We start from the raw sequence: 25092 nt of genomic DNA on the forward strand, positions 1-25092 counted from the left end.
ATCAAATTTACAGTAAACTGCTGACTTAATGTCTGTTAACAAAACTACAGTTTATTGTTGTGTCAAACTGAAATTTTATTTAGTTTCAAGAAAAACAAACATACTAAACTTTTCAAGTGTAGTTTTGCCTAAATATATCCCATGTCCATCTTTGAAGAAGAACATTTAGTCTCTTAGAAGCTGGAAATGTTTACAAGGAAAAAACAAATGCATTTTATTGTTTATTGTAATCCAGTACATTTCAATAAGACATGAAAAATGAAAAAAATTTAAAATACAAGCTTGATGAACTTACTCTTGAAGAACATGAATTTCCCATTTGATCATCAAGTCAAAGGGTTTCTTTAAACAAATAAGTGCATTTTTTTTAAATCAACAAAATTATAATTTTTATCAACCATGTCGGTTACTAATACAAATCCCTAACATCCTTCAGTCAAGGTGTAAGAGTTTACAACATAAAGGTAGTGGAATAACCATAAGCAAAATATGTGAAAATCACACATTTGTATTAGTGATTTTCTTAAAAAATCCGTCTCCATGAATATGGCCATTCAGCCTTTTAACACAAATTGCAGCTACCAGGAACTAAATTCAGTTCGGCAATTTTAACAAATCTGCAAAATCTAATGTTTGATGCTTTCTTTAACCTACAAGATAAGTAGCCACTCTTTTCCAAAGCCTTTAAACAATACAACATTATACTAGTGGAGTGTAACAATGCAACACCATATATTGATGATGTAAAGAGTAAACACTAAATATTCAGATACAATAATTAAATAAAATCTTCCCGTACTCAGTTATAATAAAAATCCAGTACAGAATGCTTTACATTAGGTTAAAGCTTTTTTTTTTTTTTTTTTTTTTTGCCTTTCTGCAAAGTAATAGGACCTGATAAAAAATCCTTCCATTCTTATCCCTAATATAGCAAATCATCATTCTTATCCCTAATATAGCAAATCATAATATAGTCCACAACTAAAGTGAAATTCCCTCTACTTATACTAAGTCTACAAAAGAAATGGTACTTAACGTTTAGACTTCTTTTTCTGTTTTCTTCTCTGTTCTTCCTCATCTTCTTCATAACTTGGGGAATACAGAGGTGATGTTGGGCTATAGCCTGGTGTGGTGGGGCTGTAAGTGGGACTTGTCGGGGAATATTTGGGACTACTTGGGCTGTAAGTGGGAGATGTAGGGGAATATTTGGGACTTGAGGGGCTGTATTGTGGACTGGAAGGACTATACGTTGGTGATGTTGGCGAATATTTAGGAGATGATGGCGAGTAGTTGGGTGAAGTTGGTGAATATTTGGGAGATGAAGGTGAATATGATGGTGATGTTGGGGAGTATGTGGGGCTGGTCGGAGAATACTTTGGGGAACTTGGGGAATAAGAAGGTGATCCTGGGGAATATGTAGGGCTTGTAGGGGAATAGTTAGGACTGGTAGGGGAATACTTTGGTGAACTAGGAGAATATGAAGGAGAGTCAGGTGAATATTGAGGAGAACTTGGAGAATATGAGGGACTAGTTGGGGAATAAGAAGGACTGGTTGGGGAATATGAAGGACTAGTTGGAGAATAGCCAGGTGAAGAAGGAGAATAATTAGGTGCATAAGAAGGGGAAGTTGGTGAGTAAGATGGTGATGTTGGTGAGTATGAAGGTGAAGTTGGCGAGTATGATGGACTAGTTGGTGAGTATGATGGTGATGTTGGGCTGTAACTGGGTGATGTTGGGGAATATGATGGGGAAGTGGGAGAGTATGATGGAGATGTGGGTGAATATGATGGAGATGTTGGGGAATATGAAGGAGATGTTGGGGAATATGATGGAGATGTTGGAGAATAAGATGGCGAAGTTGGACTATATGAGGGAGATGTTGGTGAATAAGATGGGCTGGTTGGAGAGTACTGTGGGGATGTAGGAGAGTACTGTGGGCTTGTAGGACTGTATGTTGGAGAAGTAGGAGAATAACCAGGTGATGCTGGTGTCATACTTGGTGATGTTGGTTGATAGGCTGGGGAAGAAGGAGAATATGAAGGAGAAAGAGGATTGGCTGGGCTGGGGAAGTATGGACTCATCCCACCAGGTGACCCTGGGCTACCTGGCTGTGGTGACCAGGCAGGAGAGTATCCTGGTGAAAGACCCGTTGTCTCACTTGCAGGAGCAGGAGAAAAGGATGGACCTCCTGGAGTCATACCTGTGCCCAAACCAGGAGTGAAGGCACCATATGGAGACATGGAGGGAGTTGCTCCTGAGCACCATGGGGTCTGGGCAGGAGTCATGCCTGATGATGGCGAAGCAGCACCAAATCCTCCTCCCATCATCATACCAGCTCCAGGCATAGGAATTTCCATACCCAGTTTACATTTGTTATCATCAAGCACAAGATCAAAGGACCCAGTGCCTATCTTGGGAAGCTGACCCAACATAATATTCTCAGACACACCTCGTATAGGATCTACCTCCGCACATGAAGCAGCTTCCATCAGCACATCAACAGACTCCTCAAATGAGCATTTCATCAACGCTCCAGTGTCCTGCCTGTTAATGCCATGACGTGTGATAGCCATCAAATGACCTTTGCTTGTCATTACATCACAAAGCAAAGCAAGATGTCTATAGTTTACATACAAGCCATAGAACATCAGCACAGCATTCATTTCCTTTTCAATACATTTACGCACAGCCTCAATACCCAAGACTTCAAAAACTTCTAAAATGTCATTGGATGATGTACGGACAGGATCTACATCACGCTCTGAAAGAACTTTCATTAAAGCTGTACCATCAGTTTCAAGTAACCATTCAGCAATGGCTTTAAATTCTCCCTGGTCATTAATGATAATCCTTTTCTTCTCGTCAGTTTGTGGTAAGTGCATGTATACTTTAGTGATGGCTTCAATGCCCTGAAGAGTTAAATCATTCAGCATATTTGCTTCAATGCAACGCAAAAATGTATCATCCTCCATTTTGTCCACCTGTAAGAAGATAATTCCATTAAAGTTAACATACTTCTCTCAAATCTTAAATGCTAAAATTAAAGACTTAAAATATTTTGTCAAATAAAACCAATGAACTCGTAGGAGCCTCCTACTTTGATATCTTGGTAATCCACTTTTAATACAAGCTACAATGCAACAGAAGAGTACTGCATGACAGCAAATAATTAAAATCTGTTTTGTTTTGATAAAAACCACTGGATTTTTCTTAGCCCTTCACTTTGCTAATTTTAGGATAAGACCATTCAATATCTAATTAAGAAAAATGTTTGTCTCTTCAGGAAAGGGAGGAAGTTTCATGTAGGGGTGTGCCCCTTATCTTCAACCACAGTTGTCTTTTTCTCTAAAGTGGACATTAAACCTTTTGTATGAGGAGGCAACCTCTATATAATGCAATGGTTTGTACTGTAAGAAAATGCAGAAAGACAATACCAGCTTGGTTGATCAAAATCAATCATGTAAAAATCATCAGTTAAATTAAAATCAAACTTCAAAGTAATTTACTACCAGTTTTCTTCTTAAGCCACTAGTGTCAACTATGCAAACAGAGTGTAACATCCATGTAGCTAAATTCTGCCAAAATAACACTTAAAAGAGGATTTATTTTTATCAAACCATGTTGCTGTAAATACAGGAGTCACTAGGGCAACTACGTTTGAAGGCAAGAATCCCAACTCGACATTACCGGGGTTTAGGTGCAGCATTTTTATAATACTATAAATACGTGCCATACCAGGATTTTACAGCACAAATCAAAACTAAACAAATGATAAAATACTAAGGTGTCTGACAATTTCTTCATAGAATTTTGTTCACATAATAATTTACTGTTGGTTTCCTTAACTGCATGCATCAACTAATACTTGAATGGACCTAAAAGTTAAGTAGTCTGGGTCTACCAGCCCAGGGGCACACATTTTATTAGGACTGTCTTGCATTTTGCATAACTGACAGAGCTTAATGCTTGCGGTGGCCAACACATTGTGAATACGTAATTGGTGGTGTGGAGGAAGAAACTGAGAAGTGTGCTTTTTAACAAGCCGGATCACTGAATGTATTATTACATTTTGTATCACTCGGTATATTGTTGCTTTCGTGCTTTCAACTGGTGCATTTGGATTGTCACAGCACTTCAAATCATAACAGTTCCTCTATAACATGTTTATTCATTCCATATGGTTTACTGATCAAGAAATACAATATACACTGATATGTTATTGTGAGACCATTTGCATGTGTTTTCCAGAATGACTTTTGAGTTCTATCTTGTATTTAGTTGAAACTTGGCAATGTTTTTTATTACCACACTACTGATGTGATTTTTTTTATATATGGGTATCATAATGTTCTATATTATATACTTATTATTTGGGTTTTGCTTAACTATCAGCAGACTGTTTTCTAACATGTAATTACAAGTTGTATGCATTTACTAATATTGGTCTATGTACTTTGTAATGGATATACAGAGATTGATGGCAGGTGACAATTATATTTTCTTTTAGATATGTGATTGCAAGCAGATGGTACTGGTCTGTGAATTGTCTTGGAATGTTTTTTTGTTATGGATTACCTGAATCTGTTATGACTTGTTATTTTGAAGGGCACGTCATATTTTTTAAAATTGAGTCGAGCGTTGGTGGTGGATCACACATTAGGCACACCTGAGCAATATGTAATAAATATGCAGTAACTGAAATACACTGTTGACTGAATAATTTCTTGTAAAGGTAGAGTAGAAAGAAACTTGAAAGTATGAGAGAGAGAGAGAGAGAGTAGGTGATATTTACCAAATATTTTGACGACACTGTGACACGTCATTGAATCTGTCGCGGACAGATGGTAGTGTGATCAGGAGGGTAATCTGTTTGCCAGTTTTTGGTGTTATGTATTTCGTATTCAAATGTAACATTGTTGTGTTGAAAGTTAGTAAAATCATATCCTGTTACGCAGTTAAAAGTATCATATGGTTGTGAAATCTCTTGTAAGCATCATACCGTTGTGAAATCTCTTGTGTGTGGCAACTTGCAGTTAGAGTTTGATCGTATGTTTGTATGCCAATGCCAATACAAGGGTAGTTGTACTGTATTGTTCATATTCTCTCTTCTATCTTGGAGAGATGGAACAGTCTCAGATACGTCTGCATCAAGATATATTCCTCATAATAGATAACCACCAACCAGATGGAGTTAAATAAAAATCTTCAATGTCACTACAGACCTATTTAACTAAAATTTTTCTTTTTCTGTTGGTATTATTACTTTTACAGTAATGACTCTTCATTTTTCATTATATTCTGTTTAACCACAAAGCATTAAAAAGTCTTGTGTTTTGTCCTACTTTATAGTATAGGTTTTTACAGAGTTCTTTTTTATTTTCTATAGTATCTTCTCAAATCTAAAAATTCTACTTGTGCAACACAAGTAGAAAAAAATTATGCCAAGTCTTTTTCTGCCTTGAAAGTATGCCTCTTTTCCCTGCTAGAACCTCTTACCCAAAAAGATAAATCTAATTTAATGATGTAGAATTACATAATGATTCTTAGCCAATGACAGCATAGTAATGTTACAGAAGGGAAATCCTTCAATCAAACAAGAACATCATATTCCCATGGGTATTTGAAGTAAAACTCATTAGTGGCTCAGTCTCAGAAGGAAAGCCTGCAAAAGGGATGAACAATAGAGGTGGTAAATATTGAACTGAATTTCCTACACTCTTGTATTACATGCTAGTCATCAACTAACCAAATGTCAAACATGTATGACCAATTTATTATGTTTACAACTAATTAGTTTAACTAGCATAGTATAGTTTCATTTATGGAAAGCCTGGAAGGACTGTCCTTAACAGTCACAAATTTTCAAAGTAATTTGTACATCTCCTACGCAAACAAGCAGAAGCCTTTCGTACATAGAGTACCCTTCGGGGCACATGCTGGACCATCTGTAGACTCAACTAACAAAAAACATAACTGTGTGTGTTACCCATGCTCTCCTTATGCACGCAAGCCATTTTTCTTTTGACAGTATGGATGAAGCAGGGCAGATGACATAGTTGAAACCTATATGTAAGCTTTAATTTGTATATAGAGGAAAAATATGAATTACTTAAAAAATGTATGACTTGTTCCTACAGGGATACAAACTTTACGCCTTTCATGTTAGGAGTCTTACCTCTTAATAAAAGGCTTTGTAACCACCAGGAGAACCATTCATCCCCTTGCATGCAACTACAAAATGACAGAATGGTACCTCTCCCTTTTCTGGTTTATATAAAGTGTTGGGTTCAGAATCTCCTCTTCCCCTTGTTATAGAATGGGAAACAGAAGGTGACTCACTGGAACCTAGCTGAACATGAGCCCATAGTGTAATTAACTGTAACTCATTTGGCCCCAGCGTGTACTTCACCTCGAATGCTCTCAAGAAGAGGAAAGGAAAAGATGAGGGAGCAATCATTCATTCCCAAATAAAAATCAAGCCTATGAACTCATGTGAGAAGTAGGGTACCCAGTCCAGGACCCAGTAATCACAACACTTGTTGAGCAGCCACAATGGGTCTGCAGGGAGGGGTTCCAGAGGGGAAGGGCTTTCAACCCTTTCACTTACCTATGGATTGACTGATTACATCTATTAAAACTGGCATCACAACATCTAGGTTATTGATGCCATAATAAATTTAAATAGAAAAATTACATTTCCTTAATAAAATAAAGTTTTATTATACTTACCCAGTAATTACTTAGCTAAGAGTTTCTAACTCGACGGCAACTTCAATTTTGAAATTCACGGTAGTGATAGTCTTTTGTTTATGTAGGTGACTAACCCCGCCCACTTTCAGGGTGGGAGATAGAAACGACTAAGCCAGAAACTTCACTTTTGTTTATGCTCTAAAGTCCACGGAGGGCAGGCTCCATTTGTAATTACTGGGTAAGTATATATAACACTTTATTATAAAAATGTAATATTATAAAAATGTAATTTTTATATAAGTAACTTACCCAGTAATTACTTAACTGAATCCACACTGAAGGAGGGGGGATTCATGGACATCTTGTACTCTAGACATTAATAATGATAATGAAATGAGAACAGAATATATAGGCTTAGCATTGAAACAATGCTTGTTGTTTCTTACCTGGTGAGAGAGCTTCACAGGTAGGTACTGCCTCTGGTTGGGTCGCCTCTACTGAAGTGAGCGACTTCGTAGCGGAGTACTCTGATCGCTAACAAAGCACGAAGCAAACTTTGCAACAAAGGAATCTCCGCTCATTAACAAAGCCGACAATAATATGCCCCTGCCCAGGGCACAGTACAATAAAAAAAAAAAAACCAGAGAAATAGTCACCTACACCACACATAAAAAGCACATATATAAATAAACCACAACCCTACATAGAAATAACTGATGGGCACTCTGGGTACCTTGTACCCTCCGGGCTCCCCATGAACTCAACACCTTGTCAAGGCGAATAAACGTTGCTTCCTACACTCCCTTCCCGAACACTACGCCAACCACAGACAATGGTCCAACTGTACTGCAGTCTTCGTAAGTCATCTCCACGTCTGGCAAATAATGCATAGCAAAAACAGACCACATTTTCAGAATGTAGTCTGTAAGATCGAAGTGAGAAAGATTGTGCTTAAAAACAACTGATGTAGCCACTGTTCTCATGTCGTGCACTGTAACTTTTCGCACAGGCAGAACATTCTCTCCAATTTGAGCATGTGCTTTGAGAATCAGGTCTCTTACAAAAACGATAGAGCATTTTTAGACATAGGCCTGGACGGGTTCTTTACCGAACACCAAAGACTCCTTGCTGGGCCTCTAATCTTCTCTGTCCTCTTGATGTAATATTTAAGCGCTCTTACTGGGCACAAACTTCTCTCCTCTTCCTCTGGACCCAGGATGTTCAATAAGCCTTTAACCCTTAAACGCCTGTTGGACGTTTTAAAGGTCGTCCAAAATTGTCTGTCGAATGCCGAGTGGACGTTGCAAACGTCGACTGAAAATGCTTTTTTTAAATATTCGCGGAAAAATAATTGTAGGCCTAGTTTGCGGAAGATTTCAAATCCCGCCGCCTCGGCGGATGCTGGGAGTTCACGGATCCAGCTGTTGTTTTGTTTCTGAGCGTCACCCAGACGCGCATGCGCCGAATTTCCCCCATCTCGCATCAGAGAGCATCAGAGCAGCACCTTGCGGGAGCGATATTTTGATGCAGACGTGTTTTGTTGAACTTTTGCGAGTATTAGCGTATTCGTGCTGCAACAGAACGTTTGCAGAGATGTCACAAAGGCGTCAGGACCGTGAAAGGCGCATACTGCCTGTCGGAAGTGAGCGTGTGAGGCGAGTTTTAGACTGGGATGCTGGAGAAGGACACAGCATCCAAAGTGAATTTTAACATTCGGTCAATTTGACTCGACCGAAATGATCGAAAAACGCATCCGTAAGCCATAATTATTACATTCGAGTAACAATCAATCATTTACCTTCATTTTGCAACAAACGGAAAGTCTCTAGCACAATATTTAGAATTTTGGTGAATTTTTGAAAAAGAAATTTTCCTCTGCTCCGCACGTGCGAACTCCGCTGAAAATCCTGTCATTTCTTGTGTCAGCTTGCCGTAATTTTTTCGCCGTTTCATATTATTCGTTACATAAAGTGTTATACATCAAAATATGCGCATTTTCATGTAGAATACAACAAAAAATATATCATTCCTTTAGCTCTTCACAGTGTTTTAATATTTACATCGAAATCACGATAACTGACAAAATTTTAACATTAGGTCAAATTTGACTCGACCGAAATGATTGAAAAACGCATCTGTAAGCCATAATTATTACATATGAGTAACAATCAATCATTTACCTTCATTTTGCAACAAACGGAAAGTCTAGCACAATATTTAGAATTTTGGTGAATTTTGAAAAAAAAATTTTCCTCCGCTCATTCAGCGCGAACTCCGCTGAAAATCCTGCCATTTCTTGCGTCAGCTTTGCCGTAATTTTTTTCGTCATTTCATATTATTCGTTACATAAAGTGTTATACATCAAAATGTGCGCAATTTCATGTAGAATACAACAAAAATATATCATTCCTTTAGCTCTTCACAGTTTTTAATATTTACATCGAAATCACGATAACTGACAATTTTAACATTCGGTCAACTTTGATTCGACCGAAATGATCGAAAAATGCATCCGTAAGCCATAATTATTACATTCGAGTAACAATCAATCATTTACCTTCATCTTGCAACAAACGGAAAGTCTCTAGCACATTATTTAGATTTTTGGTGAATTTTTGAAAAAAAAAAAAAAAAATTTCGCTGAAAATCCTGTCATTTCTTGCGTCAGCTTGCCGTAATTTTTTCGCCGTTTCATATTATTCGTGACATAAAGTGTTATACATCAAAATGTGTGCAATTTCATGTAGAATACAGTCGCAAAAAAAAAGCGAAACGACTTCTATATTACTGTAATATGCGTTCGGACTTTTCTTGCGATTTCCGCCCGAGAAGTATATATTTTCCCCAATTTATCGTTCGTCTGGCAGCCTGTATTGTCTCGCTGTTCGGTACCATGAGTTTCTAATGCACTTCAGTGATACTCAAGCTATCACAAAGGTCGGCTGTCATTGTATGCGCTCGTGCCCCATTCACGCTTTCGTCACCGCTACATTTGGCGCTCTTTATGCGCTAGCTAATGAATTATGGCTAAAACTTCCTTATCCTTGGTTAAGAAAGCAGAAATGACCCTATGGAAAACTGGCAAGTCAATGTCAGCTATTGCAAAGAGCTGGGAATCTCTAAAAGCACCGTCTCATTGTGGTGCAACCGCTCCAAGACAGGAGACCTTGATTCATCACTGAAGCGGAAGAAAGGCTCAGGGAGGCCACGAAAAACTACAAAAAGAACGGATAACATTTTAAAAGGATTGTTATGGAACATCCATCAATGCCAGCCAAAATTTTGAAGTCTCAAAACCCTGATCTGCTTTATCTGAACGGAAAATGATGCAGAAAGAAGTGTTGCAGCAAAGAAGCCACTCCTCACTAAGCCTATGAAAAAAAAAGGATGGCTTTTTGCAGAAAATATTTGAAGTGGACTGAAAAGGATTGGGAAAGGGTAGTTTTTAGCGATGAATCTAACTTCCACATTATTCATAGCGCTGGCAAGAAAGTAAGGAGGCCCAAGGATCTAACGCTATGCATCAAAATACACAGTCAAGACTGTGAAACATCCAGCTTATGTGATGGTATGGGGATGTTTCAGCGGATATGGGGGTAGTGGGGATTATATTTTCTAACACGACAATGAATGGAGAGATTTATGAAAATGTCTTGGAAAATGAATTAGTCCCTTACAAGGAACTTTTGGGCATGCGTGTATTTATGCAAGATGGGGCACCTTGCCACCGATTTCACAAGGTCACAAACCTTCTTAAGGAATTTAATATTCAGAAATTGGACTGGCCAGGCAATTCACCAGATTTAAACCCGATTGAAAATTTTACATGAAACGGAAACTGAAGGCACTAGCAGATGAGTCCCTCCCCAAATTGAAGGATGCCATCCGTAAGTTTTTTTGAAGACATGGATGCACAATATTTCAAAGATTTAGCACATTCAATGCCAAGAAGGTTAAAGCTGTACTTAAAAATAATGGAGAAATGTCTAAGTATTGAAAAAATATAAGTGAACTAAAATTTTCCTTTTATTTTCCTTTTTTATATCATCAAATTTGTTTACAAATGTTCATGTAGAATACAACAAAAAATATGTCATTCCTTTAGCTCTTCACAGTTTTTTAATATTTTCGCCAAAATCACGATAACTGACAAAATTTTAACATTCGGTCAACTTTGATTCGACCGAAATGATCAAAAACGCATCCGTAAGCCATAATTATTACATTCGAGTAACAATCAATCATTTACCTTCATTTTGCAACAAACGGAAAGTCTCTAGCAAAATATTTAGATTTTTGGTGAATTTTGAAAAAAAAAAAAAAAAATCCTGTCATTTCTTGCGTCCTTGCCGTAATTTTTGCCGTTTCATATTATTCGTTACATAAAGTGTTATACATCAAAATGTGCGGAATACAACAAAAATATGTCATTCCTTTAGCTCTTCACAGTTTTTTAATTTTCGCCGAAATCACGATAACTGACAAAATTTTAACATTCGGTCAACTTTGACTCGACCAAAATGATCGAAAAATGCATTTAAGCCATAATTATTACATTCGAGTAACAATCAATCATTTACGTTCATTTTGCAACAAACGGAAAGTCTCTAGCAAAATATGTAGATTTTTATTAGCGCATCGGACTCCGCTGAAAATCCTGTCATTTCTTGCGTCAGTGATTTTTTTCGCCATTTCATAATAAAGTGTTATACATCAAAATGTGCACAATTTCATGTAGAATACAACAAAAATATATCATTCCTTTAGCTCTTCACAGTTTTTTATATTTACATCGAAATAACGATAAATAGAAAAAAATCAACCTTCGTCAACTTTAACTCGATCGAAATGGTTCAAAAATGCAATTGTAAGCTAAAAACTTACAGCCTAATAATATTCAATCAATTTCCTTCATTTTGGCACAATTGGAAAGTCTCTAGCACAATATTTTGATTTTTGGTGAATTTTGAAAAAACTTTTTTTTTGTTCAGCGTTGCAATTCATGCATCATTTTGTGATAATATTTTCTCTGTGTTGCTTTAATCGTTTTACAATCTGTTATATACCAAAATCATCGCAATTTAGTGTACAATACAACTAAAAAAATTAACTCATTAGCTTCAGCCGTTTTCCTTACAGTGCGATTTGTATACAATTATATACAAGTTTTTTTTCTGTCATATATTCCAATATTTATATATAATGATATTTTTTTTATTTCTTTTTTACTAAACTTCAGGCAATGAAAAAAGGAGCCAAAAATGAACTCTTAATCTTGAAAACTAAGCGCTGTGATTTTTGAAAAAACGTTTTTTTCCGCAGCGCTACCTCTCGGAGAGGCCGGCATACGGGAGACGTTTTTGAAAATAGGGCTTCGGCGTTAAAGGGTTAATAGCATAAGAATGAGGCCATGGCTGTGAAGGATTCTCGTTTTTTGCCAAGAAGCCAAGGGTAAGGGAACAGACAGCGTCACCTTGAGAAAAACCTATCCTTCTGTCTATTGCATGAAGATCCCTCAACAATGATGAACTCTGGTTCGAATCGTGAGTCAGACAGCCACTTGAGGACTACGTCTAATGACCAAGGGCATACCTCCTCCTCCTTGTTAACCTTGGTCATGTCGAAAGACTTAATAAGATCTGAGAGATCCTGGTTGGAAGAAATGTCTAAACCTCTGTGTCTAAAGACTGAGCTAAGCATAGCTCTATATCCTTTTATCGTAGACGAAGAAAGGGCCCTGGTGGATCTCAAGTAAAGAATGTCTGCCACTTGAGTTATAGTGGTTTCAGAAAAAGAGATGTTATTCTTCTCACACCAAAGTCTAAACACTGCCCACTTTGCCTGGTAGACATTGTTAGTAGAATGTCATCTACGTTTACAAATAGCTTCTGCCGCAGCTCTTGAAAAGCCCTTCGCTCGCAAGAGTCTGTGGACAGTTGAAACCCTGTAAGGGCCAGAGTAGATGTGTCCTGATAAAATTTCCTGTAATGGGGTTGTCTGAATAGACTTGGGATTGCTGGAAGAAGGCGTGGGAAGTCTACTAGCAGCTTGAGAAGCTCCGGGAACCATTCTTTCCTCGGCCAGAAGGGAGCTATCAATGTCATCCTGGTGCTTTGATGCCATTGGAGCTTCATTACCTCCCTCATCATCCCATGCCTGACCAATTTTGCATCATCGCATTAGTTGCCCAGGCTCGAGGGTCTGGAAGGTGAGCAGAACAGGGGGAGATGGTGGCTTCTGGGCATCGCATACAAATCCACCATCGGTTCTCCCCACAACTTCCACAGGTCGGAGCATACCCGATGGTCCAGGGTTAACTCTGTCTGGAGAATTTGCTTGCGACGACCGAGTTCGTCTGCCAAGATGTTGCACTTCCCTTGAATAAACCGCCTTAACAGCTGGGTCTGATTCTGATCTGCCCAAAGTAGGAGGCTCCTGGCTGTCTTGCAAAGGGAGAATGAGTGAGCCCCCCCCCTGGAGTCTTATATAATCTAAGGCTGTCAGGCTGTCTGCATGAACCGTAACTACTTTGTTGCGTACTTCTCTTGCAAAATGTTGCAGTCCTAAATGGACTGCTTCCAGTTCCTTGGTGTTTATGTGAAGATTTTTCTCATGTTGGGACCAAACTCCCAAACCTTCTTTTCCCTCAAGGAGAGCTCTCCAACATAGGTCCGACGCGCCGGAGTAGTAGTCTAGGTCGGGGTTCACTACTGAAACAGACTTTCCCTCTGAAAGTCTGCTTGCGGAGTTCCACCAACACAGGTCCTCCTTTATCTCTTGTGTTAGTGGGAAAATGCACGGTGTTACTGGGAAAATGCACAAGTCTTGATTTATCTTCTGATCCCAACCAACTTGAAAATAATTGTAGAGGCCTCATATACAGCTTCCCAACCTCACAAACTGTTCGATCGATGACAGAGTACCCAGGAGACTCATCCATTGAGTGGCTGAACACTTCTGTAGGGAAAGGAAAAGAGTGACTTTCTTCAGAAGGGCTTCTATTCTTTTGGGAGAAGGAGAAAACTGAAAATTCTGAGAGTTGATCTTCATCCCTAAATATAGAATCTATTGAGAGGGAGTCAGTTGGGAATTTTAAAGGTTCAGCAGCAAACCTAGATTCCGAGTCAAAAGCAAAGTCCTTTGAAGGTCCTCCATGCACCTCTCTTGTGGGCGAACAGATCAACCAATCGTCCAGGTATAGGGAAATATTCACTCCCAGCAGATGAAGCCAACTGCTAATGGGGCGAAAACTCTGGTGAATAAGTGGTGTTGCTGACAGGCAGAAACGTAACACTTGAAACTGGAATACTTGATTCCCAAAAATGGATCTACATACTTCCTCGAGTCTTGCTGAATGGGAATGTGGAAGCAAGCATCTCTCATGTCGAGACATCATCCAGTCCCCTCGACAAATGGATGATAATACAGCCTGAACTGTTTCCATATGAAACTTTGTTTTCGCTACCTAAGTTCAGCGCGCTCACATCGAGTACCGGTCTCCATCCTCCTGTGGCTTTTGGTACTACAAACAGCCTGTTGTAAAAGTCCTTGGACTTTATATTCTCCACCACTTCTATCGCCTTCTTCTTGAGGAGAGACGACACTTCTTCCGAGAGGGCTAAATACTTCATTGATCCTATGGAGTAAGCTGCCAATTTGACTGGAGAGCTGGATTAGGGAGGTTTGTCTTTGAAGTGGATAGAATACCCTTCCCTTAATACTTCTATCACCCATTGATCTGTCCCTTTCATTCTCCAACTTTACCAAAAAAAGTTGGAGTCTGGCTCCCTTGGGAGCATGAAGGGCTGATAACTCACTTGTGGGTTATGGGTTTGGTGGAGGGTCTGTTGGCCACACGCAGGGTGAAACATACAGAAGCTCGCGGTCTTGACTGTGATCTCTGCCTGCTGACTCGAAAGGGTTGACGCTGAAGAGGAGATGACTTGAAAATGTGGCATTCCACTCTCTCGGATGCCTCACAGATTGAGAGAGGAGGTCCTGTGTAAATGTCTTATGAAGGCGACAAGCCACTTCTTCTGTTGCTTGTGGGAAAAGATGCGTACTATCCAAGGGGAGACAAGAAGAGCTATTTATGCAATGGAGACACACCCTTAGTTACAAACGAAAACCAGAGTTCCCTGTTTTTCAAAATCCCCATAGCATAAAGGGAAGAGATCTCCAAAGAACTGTCTCTAATTGCTTTATGGGTGCAGGAGAGAACACTCCTCAATCAGCAGCGATATCCTGAGGGAGATCCGAATCTCTGATCTTCTTTGCCAAGGCCACTATGGACCAATCCATAAAACTAAAAACTTCAAACACTTTGAACATGTTCTTGAGTAGATGGTCAATCTCCAACGCAGAGAGCGTAGTCTTTGCTGGAGCAAAAGCCAACCTACGGGCCGAATCAACAAAAAGATCAGAGAAGTCCCCCTGGGAGGAGGCACCCACTCCCAAGGATGGGGCCTCTCTGGTCACATATGGCCTATATCTCCTGGCTGAAAGGCAGGAAGGCAGAATACTAAAGCATGCCTTGCCCTGGCATCTTTTCTCCAAAAGCCAGAGATCCACTTTTCTCACAGCCTTCTTAGACGAAGAAGATAAAACTATTCTGGGAAGTCTAGATGAATAACCGGGGAGGTCACTCATCACAGATGAGGCAGCCGGAGAAGAAGGGGCTGCCAGAGCGAAGAAATCTGGAAAATTATTCAGTAAGGCAGCATAAGCCGATGGGGTGGAGTCCTGTTTTAAATCTTCTTCTTCCGATGAGACCAGGGACAGAGAGCGATCTTCAGGCGCTACTGAGGAAGAAGTTGAATCTTAAGAATACCCAAAATATTGTCTAACTGCTTCTGCAGCGGTGCCAAGGAAAGGTCCAAACTGGGAGTTGACAACACAGAAGTTGAATGAAGAGGCAAAGAAAACGGGCATTTTTAATGAGGAAGTCAGCAAAACAGGAGTGGGCACCAAACAATCCGGGTGCTGAACTGAAGGGTTCTTGGGTGTCAAGCGTTTGTGAGTGTTACTGGGCACTTCTTTTCATCTCGGTGCTCAGCTACTAGTGAACGTTTGTTTGCTACTGGGCACTCGGTCGCCAAAGAGCGCTCAGCTGCCAAATGGGTGTCCTCGATTCCAGATGGGCACTTGAAAGCTGAAGAACTAGTCCTTTTGCTGGACACAGATGATGGCCTGGGAGCTACTGGTTGAGAAAAACATTCAGGACTGTCCCATCTGCTGCACAACGGCTGCGGACTACCTGATCGTTCCCAGAACCTCTTGCCGTATGACTGAGGGGACTGGTCTCTGAGAGGTGCGTGCCTTTTCAACGGATGAGATTTGTCTGAGAATTTCCACTGGTGCCTGTGGGAAGGGCCAGAATCCCCAGAACTAGATGAGAGATGATACACACTAGGCACAACTTTCCAGCGGCTGCCTTTGGTCGACAACTGTGGGCAGACCCCACCGACCTCCCTTGGGCCTCCAGTATGCCTCCTCCCAGGGCTGGGGGAGTATGGCAGTGACCTTTGCCTAAGAGAGTTGGTGGGATGGGTAGCCACCTCCTCCACAAGCACATCACTTGAACACTTTGCACTGAATTTGTCCACGAGGACACGCATCGAATCACCCAACTGTGTCACTGTGTTAGTAAGAAAATCAAACTTATCAAATTTTGATTCGAGACTGGCATAGTGATCCAAGTCGGGAGTGAGGGAACCAGGAGCAAAGATTAGTGGTGCAGGAGGAGAGCTGGAAGTAGGAGGAATCACTTTAGCAAGAAAAGGGAGAGAAGGAATATTGACCTCACTAGATTCCTGAGTCACGTCTAGTGTTGCTAATTTAACCTCAGCTCTAGCAGCTGCTTTTCTCTTAGGATCCCTTTCTAACTTGGATAGGTGAGAAGTTACAGTCTTCCACTTTCTTTCGTCCCATTCACAGCATTCCTCACATGTCAAGTCAATTGAACAAATTTGTCCTCTGCATGTCGTACATAAGGTGTGTGAATCATACCATGCCTTGGTGAAGTGAGTATTGCAACCTCTGCTGCAATACCTAATACTCGATGCGCTAGAGTCTGACATAGTTACTAGCTAACAGAGTAAAAAAAAAAAAAAAAAATCTCCTAGGAGAACAATAGTGAAAATCAGGAAAAACAATATATATCAGTTAAACAATACAAATCCGAAGACTACCGAGCTGAAAATACATCACCAAAAGCTAAGATTGTCAAGCCGAAAACCAAAATCGAGCTGCTGTCTTAACACCGTGTCGCTGTTAAGCCAGCAGAAACAAAAGTGAAGCTCTTAGCTTAATTGTTTCTCTCTCTCACCCTAAAAGCGGGCAGGGTTAGTCACCTGCATAAACAAGACTACTATATTGCTACATATTAATCAATACTTACATATACCTTATATGTATAATTTAAATTTTGCTGAGGAGGCCCGCCTCCCACATAAAGCTATATAACTGCCTTATGTTACAATCCTCTCCGAGGACTGTAGCTAGAATAAAATGACCTTCTCTGTCACAACCCCAGGAAAGGAACCTACATCTCAAATTCCCAAGGCTGGGACACTTGACCAGCAAATGTCTTACAGTCATTGCAAAATGGAGGATTTTCCAGGACATCAAGAACCCATGAGTGAGTCTTGCATGTCCAATCCTCAATCTGCATAACATCATTTACTGTCTCCTTGGCATATCCAGATATGACCAAGGAGACTGATGACGTAATACTGTGCATTTTTTCATTTACTGCAATATTTTCCCATTAGAACTGCCAACTCTTTTTAATTTTCTGACCTCCTAGAGGCCATAAATCCCAATATGGCAGTAGGCATCTTCTAACATCATCCAAATAAAGGTCCTTTGCATTTTGATGATGTATGCAACCATAAAAAAATTAAAACTTCCAAATACCAGCAGACAAGATAAAAATTATTTTTGGCGACTGTTCCTGATATTTTTTTATATATATGTAATATTTGTTTCCATTTTTGTCACAAACTCATTTAAGGTAATAACTTATCGTTTCCAAAAGAAAATCAGAAAATACTACAGAGAATTACAATAAATCAAGGTCGAAAGAAAGGGTATCCACAATCTGGGAGTTACCTTCCAGAAAGAGAAATACATCAACAGTACATGTAAGGTGATTGGAGGCCCAAGTTTTTGACTGACTTCGTTGAGTCACCTACAGAAAGAAGGTGGCAAGTGGGCTCTCCTGTGACTGGGAGCAGAGGGGAGACTGAGCAGGCAGTGCTGGTCAACCTGTAATGGCTTGTGAGAACTGCGCAAGAATGGCAACAGGGATCCTGAATAGGGCAAAGAGTGCCAGTGACCCAAGGGTGAACTGATGTCTCTGCCCTACGGTACCTACAAGAGGCGGAGTGATGGTACAAAGAATGTCAAGAACTCATTGTACAGGACTCTGACTACTTCTTCGATGATACAAGTCCAAGGAGGATATGGAAGGTGATGATGAAAAGGAGGAAGAGCAGCCATAATGCTATGTATGCCTCAAAAACCTATCCACCAGTGGGTCAGCATGGTGGGGGTACCTGTAGGGAGGAGTGAGGGATCTGTCTCTCGGCAGGGTGGGGGTACCCGTAAGGAGGAGTGAGGGATCTGTCTCCAATATTGTGACTGTGATCTATTGATCTCCATTCTTTCCTGCCAAGTTTAAGAGGGCAAAAAGATATGGAGAACCTGCAACGTTCAAGGAAGGCCAAACCTTCCATAGTTACATAAAAAATGAATTATCCTTAGCTTCCTCATCGTCTGATGAGGGATGAACTGGTTTGCTAGTTGGTGACTTATCCTTCTCAAAAGAAGCACTAGGGGCGGGGAAGGGGGTAAGAAAGATCTGGAAGGACAAGATGTCACTCATGTTGTGGGGACATGCTCTATGGATACCAAAGAGCCCTTCTTCGGCTTCCTCATCCTACTGTAATGCTCCCACTGGGGGGAAAACCACAATGCACTTTCATCACAAGAAAGGGCACATGAGCACTCCCTTCCTCTAAATGATGTGGATACTGAATACAGATCTACAGCAAAGGGAGATATGAAGTGGTTACATGGCCGTCCATGATCCTCACAGCAGTATTGGCTGAGTTTGTTTCATGCTGGAAGAACAACCAGACTAAAAGACACAAATGAGGTAACAAAACACACCAGGAAATGTACAGTACCACTGAGCGAGAAAAATGTAAAGGTTACTGGTACTCAGCCAGCTACTGCTACACTATGGAGGGAGCCAGCTACAGCTGAACTGGGGAAGAAGCCAACTACAGCTGAACAGAGGGGAGGAGTGGAAGTGGTGTGTTGTGTCCACAACTGACAGCAGCTAAAGGAAGAATGGATGGATTGAGTATGGAGGGCTTGGGTAACATCCTCCCCTCCCCCAGCTCCACCACCCCACCTTCCTCGTCAGTCAGATCTACAGCCAGTCCAGTGCATGTGCTGAAGGATAGTCCATATATGAAAGCCATAGAGTTGATATCCCTATAGGAACAAACAAAAATTAGATCTAACGTTCTTCTAATTTTATTGCAACTGTCTACTCTTGGTGCTGTTATAAATTAGTTGAACAAGATCACTTGTTCAACTAATTTAGTCACATTCTCAACTCTCAGATGGCTTGTACAAAATATTGGACAACTAAATGGAGAGAAATCACAGAAACAGATGAAAAGTAAAATGCAAAGATCAAAGGCAAAGCAACTGGAGCTAAAGCAGCAGAGGACTTTTAGTACCAACTGCAAAGCATAATGTAACACATACTAAATGGCATCCCTTTGCAATGTTGCTGTTAAAAAACTGACTATATTCCAAAAAGGACAGGTTCTAAAATACTTCCTACACTCATCTAATTAAAAATAAAATTTTCAAAAGTAATTATTTTTCATGGGTATATAAACCAGAGCCTTTTATGTAGGCTTATTCCTCAGCACAAGCTGGAATTGGTCATTGAAACTTAAGGTAGTTAGTGGCAGGTGGGAAGGGGGGGGACCCCCAACTCACATGCCATCATCAAGCACTTTCCTTTGGCACCAGGGATCACATGGGGTGGTTGAGGTGGGGTTATGATAAAAGGCTCAGGCTGGTAAACCTTAAAATACACCAATCAACTTCATCTTATTTTTTTTTCCTGTGGTAATAAAAACCCTCACTTCTTATGTCAGAAACTCAATCTTTGGGTGGGAGAATAGTCTCTGAATTGACTGGCAAGCTGAATTGCCACCCAGAAATGCCATGCTCCTTGTTATGATTGCAAGCAGAGGAGCAAAGAATCCTGTAACCACCTTCACAATTTGGTACAGGGATGCCAGACTGGTGGACCCAGAGCCAGACTGCGATGTATCCATCTGCACTGTGACCCATGCAGCATGTACTTGGTCTGACTGCAGCTTTGCAGAGGACAGGAGGAGGAATAGAGCTCAACCTCCAGCCTCATATAACCCAAGTAATTTAAGACGTGTAATTTTGTACAAAAGGAGCTTAAAGACTGCACAACCTATTTAGCAGCCACCACATGTCCTACAGGGAAGGGCCCAAGGACTTGTGGGTGATGTCCCTAGTCTGGTGTTACCAAACATCTGTGCTATTAACTGTGGACCAAAAAATTTTCTGAACAGTCAGGGATGGGCAAATGCCCCAAGCTCTGTGAGTTCTTGATTGGACTGACTGTCTTCCTCACAAGACAAATTGTATGTCCACTTCATGAAGACATAAAGAAAGGGTATTCAGGATAATTTCTTGTGCTCGCTGGTACTAGAAAAAAACAAACCCTAACACACTGGCCTAAGAGGTTGTGTTCTCACGGACAGTGCAGCAGGCCTCATACTAGGCATCAAAGCATCTAATTTGGCTCCTCACTGATAAATTCTTGGAGGGAGAGGACCACAAGATTCTGTAGTCCTTTGTCATAAACTAGCAGGACTTTAGTTTTCCAGCAACTCATGAAAGACAGCAAGATAAATTCCAGCCCTAAGAGACCCACATATACTACAAAAGGAAGTGCAACTTGTCAACAAATTACGACAATACAGGCAGTCCCTGGTTTATGATGTTCCGAGGTTACGACGCTTTTCAAATATATTTATCAGAAATTATTTCCTGGTTTACGACGCATGTTCCAGGGTTACGTGTCGATCCGACGGAAGAAATATGGCTTCAAAACGGCAGAATACTCATAATTTGGAGTTTTTTTTATGAAAAACTCAATAAAAATGCAGTTTACATCGTTTTCAATGCACCCAAAGCATTAAAAGTAAGGTTTTCTTATGATTTTTGACGATTTTCAACGATTTTTAGGTTTACGACGTGGCGTAAAAACGGAACCCTCGTCGTAAACCGGGGACTGCCTGTACTCAGGCTTGCAAAATAAGTCTTGAGATTTCAATCTAAAACCTGAGTCAGCCACTGTCCACTCTGAAGGTTGAGATAGTGAGGTGGGCAAAACAGTTGAGAGCTTCTATGAGCACAGACAACTCTACTGAAGAAAAGAGTTCCATGCCTCTCAGTCAGAAGACCTGGCTCATGGCAGCAACAGGCTTCACCCAAGGGACTACAAGGAACTTGTCCCGAAGGTGGAGGAGTAAATCCATGATCTGCTGCAAAGCAGCGCTGACTGAAGAGAGAACCCATCAGAGATACCAATCACAGAAGATAGTCTATTCCTCCCTGGTAGACAGTAGTTGATATTACCCCAAAATGGGTGGCTAACAGTTAAGAGTGGACCAAAGGGGAATCTCTAGGCACCTCAACCAGAAGAGCTAGCAGATCAGGAAACTACTTGGCATAGGGGTAATGAAGAGCTACCATGGTTATTTGAAACCCAAAGTGACGAACACTCAGCAAATCAGACTGACAGGTGGAGGTAGAGACATCCAGACATCACAGGGTTGTTGAAAGGTATTTTCCAAGGAAGCCCAGGTTCTGGAACAGAGAGGAACACCAGAAGCTTACTGTGTAACCATGTGGTGAACAGATTGAACACTACGAGTTCACCATGCTCAAAAAGCTCTCCCCCATGCAAAAGAGTGATTATCAATCTGTCTTGACTAACTACCCCTGGTTGTTGAACTGGTCCAGAAAATCTTTCCTTCTGGATGAAATGTGTGTGGCAAACTGCCCAATCATGCAATAGCATTACCAGCTGGCAAAGAAGGGATGTATAACACACATTTATTTGGGTTGGCTACTATGGTCATGTTGTCACTCAACACTACAGAGTGTACCATCATACAGTTCCTGGTGAAACAAGCTTCTCCAGAGACAAAAGATGACTGATGATGACTACCTGTCAAAGGTGAGCTGCTTGTTCCCCTTTTGATAAGCACTGTGATGAAATCTCCTAGATTTCTGCTGGTCTACCATGACACCAGGTAGTGAAAAAATGAGAGGAAGTGGTCATGGTTCTGGAGCAACTGTATTCTTTTCCAGGTAACATAGCAAGGTGAATACAAAGCAAACATGTGGTAAATACTGTAATTAGCTAATACAGTACACTTAACTAATTATTGTAAGGCTTCACCTAGCCATAAAAACATGATTAAACACAAATGCAAAAACATATTCTTTCCCAACCATTATAAAATCTAAACCAGTATTAATATAAGATAGTGTAGAAAATAAAAGTAGTTATGAAAACGAGGCTCTCATTGCCTCAGTAAGAATACTAAACAATATTAAATAGATAAACGAAGTACAGGCAGTCCTCAGTTATAGGCGGGCTCTGTTATCGGCGATCCGGTTTTACGGCACTTGTCTAGGGAGGACGAAAATCGGCGATTTTTGGTGCCAATATGCACTGATTTCCACTTATCAGCACCAATATTCTGGTATTGGCACCGATACATACCTAACAGAGGTGTCGATAAGCAGCCGATTTTCGGCTATTGGCGATTTTGGCTATCGTCACACTGTTGGAAAGAACTCCTGCCGATACCCAGGGACTACCTGTACTTGTCACTAACAGAACACTAATTGCCTTGAAAGAAGAGTACTCACACAAAATTACAACATTTCAGCGAACATCTTATTAATAAAATTAACAGCTCAGAATATTTGCTTGATGGCCTCCTTAAATCTCTTTTATAACGAACATACTGCACTGAATTCCAACACAAAGCATGATTAAATTTACCTGCTCTTCAGCATCGTCTGCAAGTTTGTCATCCCCAACAATAATACGGATACGAAGAACAAGCTTCTCTGCATTGTCATCATTAAATATGCAATTAAGATCATCACCAAATCCAGAGTTGATCTTCTGAGAAATTTGCTCCATGGTCAGCTTCTTATCTATTGTAGAAATTTAGAAATGCATAAAATTAATTACAGAAACATCAATTACACAAAATATCAACATTTTTACCACAGACTTTAGTGATAATCAAATACATACCAGTCATTTTTTTACGATCCAACTCTATACGAAGCAGCCAAGGTGAAATGCGCGAGACATCAAAGTCAGGCATTTCATAGTAAACATTTACAAATTCTTGGTCCTCTGTGATGCAGGTATTCTGGGGATCTGGATCATAGTAAATAGCTGTATTGGACGTTACCTGCAATAACCAAACAAAATTTCCTTGAAATCAAATACTGTACCAACTCAAGTTAATTAAAAAAATATATATATATATATATATACCCTGTACCTATGAAATATATATATATATATATTTTATATATATATATATATATATATATATATATATATATATATATATATATATAATATATATATAAACTCTCTAAAATTATATACAAAATATCCCAAGATCAGACAAACTTCAAGGTTGGCCAATAAAAAAAAAAAAAAATCATACCACTGGAAGGAGGGAGATGTGTAAATACACATATAAGAAATAAATTATTAAACATTTTTTGTACCTTCCACAGGAAGTTGAAAATGGGGGGTTATCATGATGCTTGTAAAAATATGGTAATTTTAGTGTGTTGTACATGTTATTTCTAGCAACTGTTTTTATTTCATTTTGTAAAATTACAATTACAGCTTATGTACATAACAGATGAGAACTCATATCAGTAACAAGCCATGAGTATACTTATGGAAAAATATTTACGAGATGTACTGAGATGGGGAGAAGTACTATAGTACCTTTTAGTGAGTTATACATGTTCTAATATTTTTTTTGTACTTCATTTTGCAAAACTGCAATTACAGCTAACATACTATCATAATAAAAGATGAAAACTAAAACTAGCAACAATCACCGAGTATATTTATGGACAAATATATTTGAGATGTACTGGGATGGGGAGGTGTAGTGCCTTCCTGTGACTTCTAATAGAAGACTGTTCTTTGGACTTTTTCCTATTGCCAGCTATGATGTGTGTTGCCATTAAGAGTTGCCATAAGTCATTTATGGCCCATTCAAGTGATTTGAACAGTTTTCCCTTAAAATTTGTTCAAACTGCATGGTGACAAATATACATTCTCACCTAAACCAGTCAGAATCAAAGCCCAAAAGCTATTATTATGCCTCACAAGACCATGACCATGACCAGATGCAAGGGGTTCATGTTCAAAATGTATACATACTTTTCTTTTTATTTACACAGCTTATGAATGTACATAGATATGCAGTTTTCAAGGAAACTGCTCAAAATTTCCTGTGAGCTATGTATTTTCACAAAACTCAGACACTACAAACACTGGACAATTGGAACTTGAACTGAAATATAAAATTTAGGCCAAAGGCCAAGCGCTGGGACCTATGAGGTCATTCAGCACTGAAAATAATGAAACAATTGTTAGGAGATTGTGGAAAGTAAGATGGAAGAAAAGAGAATATGAATGGACGTATAGCACAATGAAAGGAGTTACAGCTAGGGATGAAAGGGACACTGCATTTGCATTTATATATATATATATATATATATATATATATATATATATATATATATATATATATATATGTATAGAAACGTATATATATACATATGTATACATACATACATACATACATACATACATACATATATATATATATATATATATATATATATATATATATATATATATATATATAGCAAAAATACTAACGAAATATAAAATGAACAAGTAAATACAAACTAAAAGGGTGAGACGTAAAATAACGAAAAAATTAAAAACACAAGCATAAAATATGAAAATAAAACTATAGTGAAATGTAAACAAACTACCACTCACAAAGTAAAATATTTAACTTGACCTAATTGAGTACCTACTATGAAATTAACACGATAGCTAGTTGAATACCAGACGAAAGTTGTTGTTCAATTCCAATTGAGTACCTACTTCATCCCCTTCATCTTTTGACAGTGACTCTGAAATTAAAAGGTCAGTCTGTTTGAACAAAAAGACAGTACCCAAAATCCAGGTCAGTG

At 39.5% G+C, this 25092-nt stretch overlaps 1 protein-coding gene across 1 annotated transcript in view; it reads right to left on the reverse strand.

The window, feature by feature from the left end:
• Positions 1-208: 208 nt before the first annotated feature.
• LOC136827880 (DNA-directed RNA polymerase II subunit RPB1-like) overlaps positions 209-25092 on the reverse strand; it is a 144089-nt gene continuing 119205 nt past the window's right edge. Inside the window, exons 12-14 of the mRNA XM_067085344.1 lie at positions 23102-23264; positions 22841-22998; positions 209-2981 (exon numbers count right to left, since the gene is read on the reverse strand). Coding sequence (XP_066941445.1) covers positions 1032-2981; positions 22841-22998; positions 23102-23264 — 2271 coding nt within the window. The 3' untranslated portion in view covers positions 209-1031. The remainder of the gene's footprint in view (positions 2982-22840; positions 22999-23101; positions 23265-25092) is intronic.

This window comes from Macrobrachium rosenbergii, chromosome 42, assembly GCF_040412425.1.
Source record: "Macrobrachium rosenbergii isolate ZJJX-2024 chromosome 42, ASM4041242v1, whole genome shotgun sequence".
Lineage (NCBI taxonomy): Eukaryota > Metazoa > Arthropoda > Malacostraca > Decapoda > Palaemonidae > Macrobrachium > Macrobrachium rosenbergii.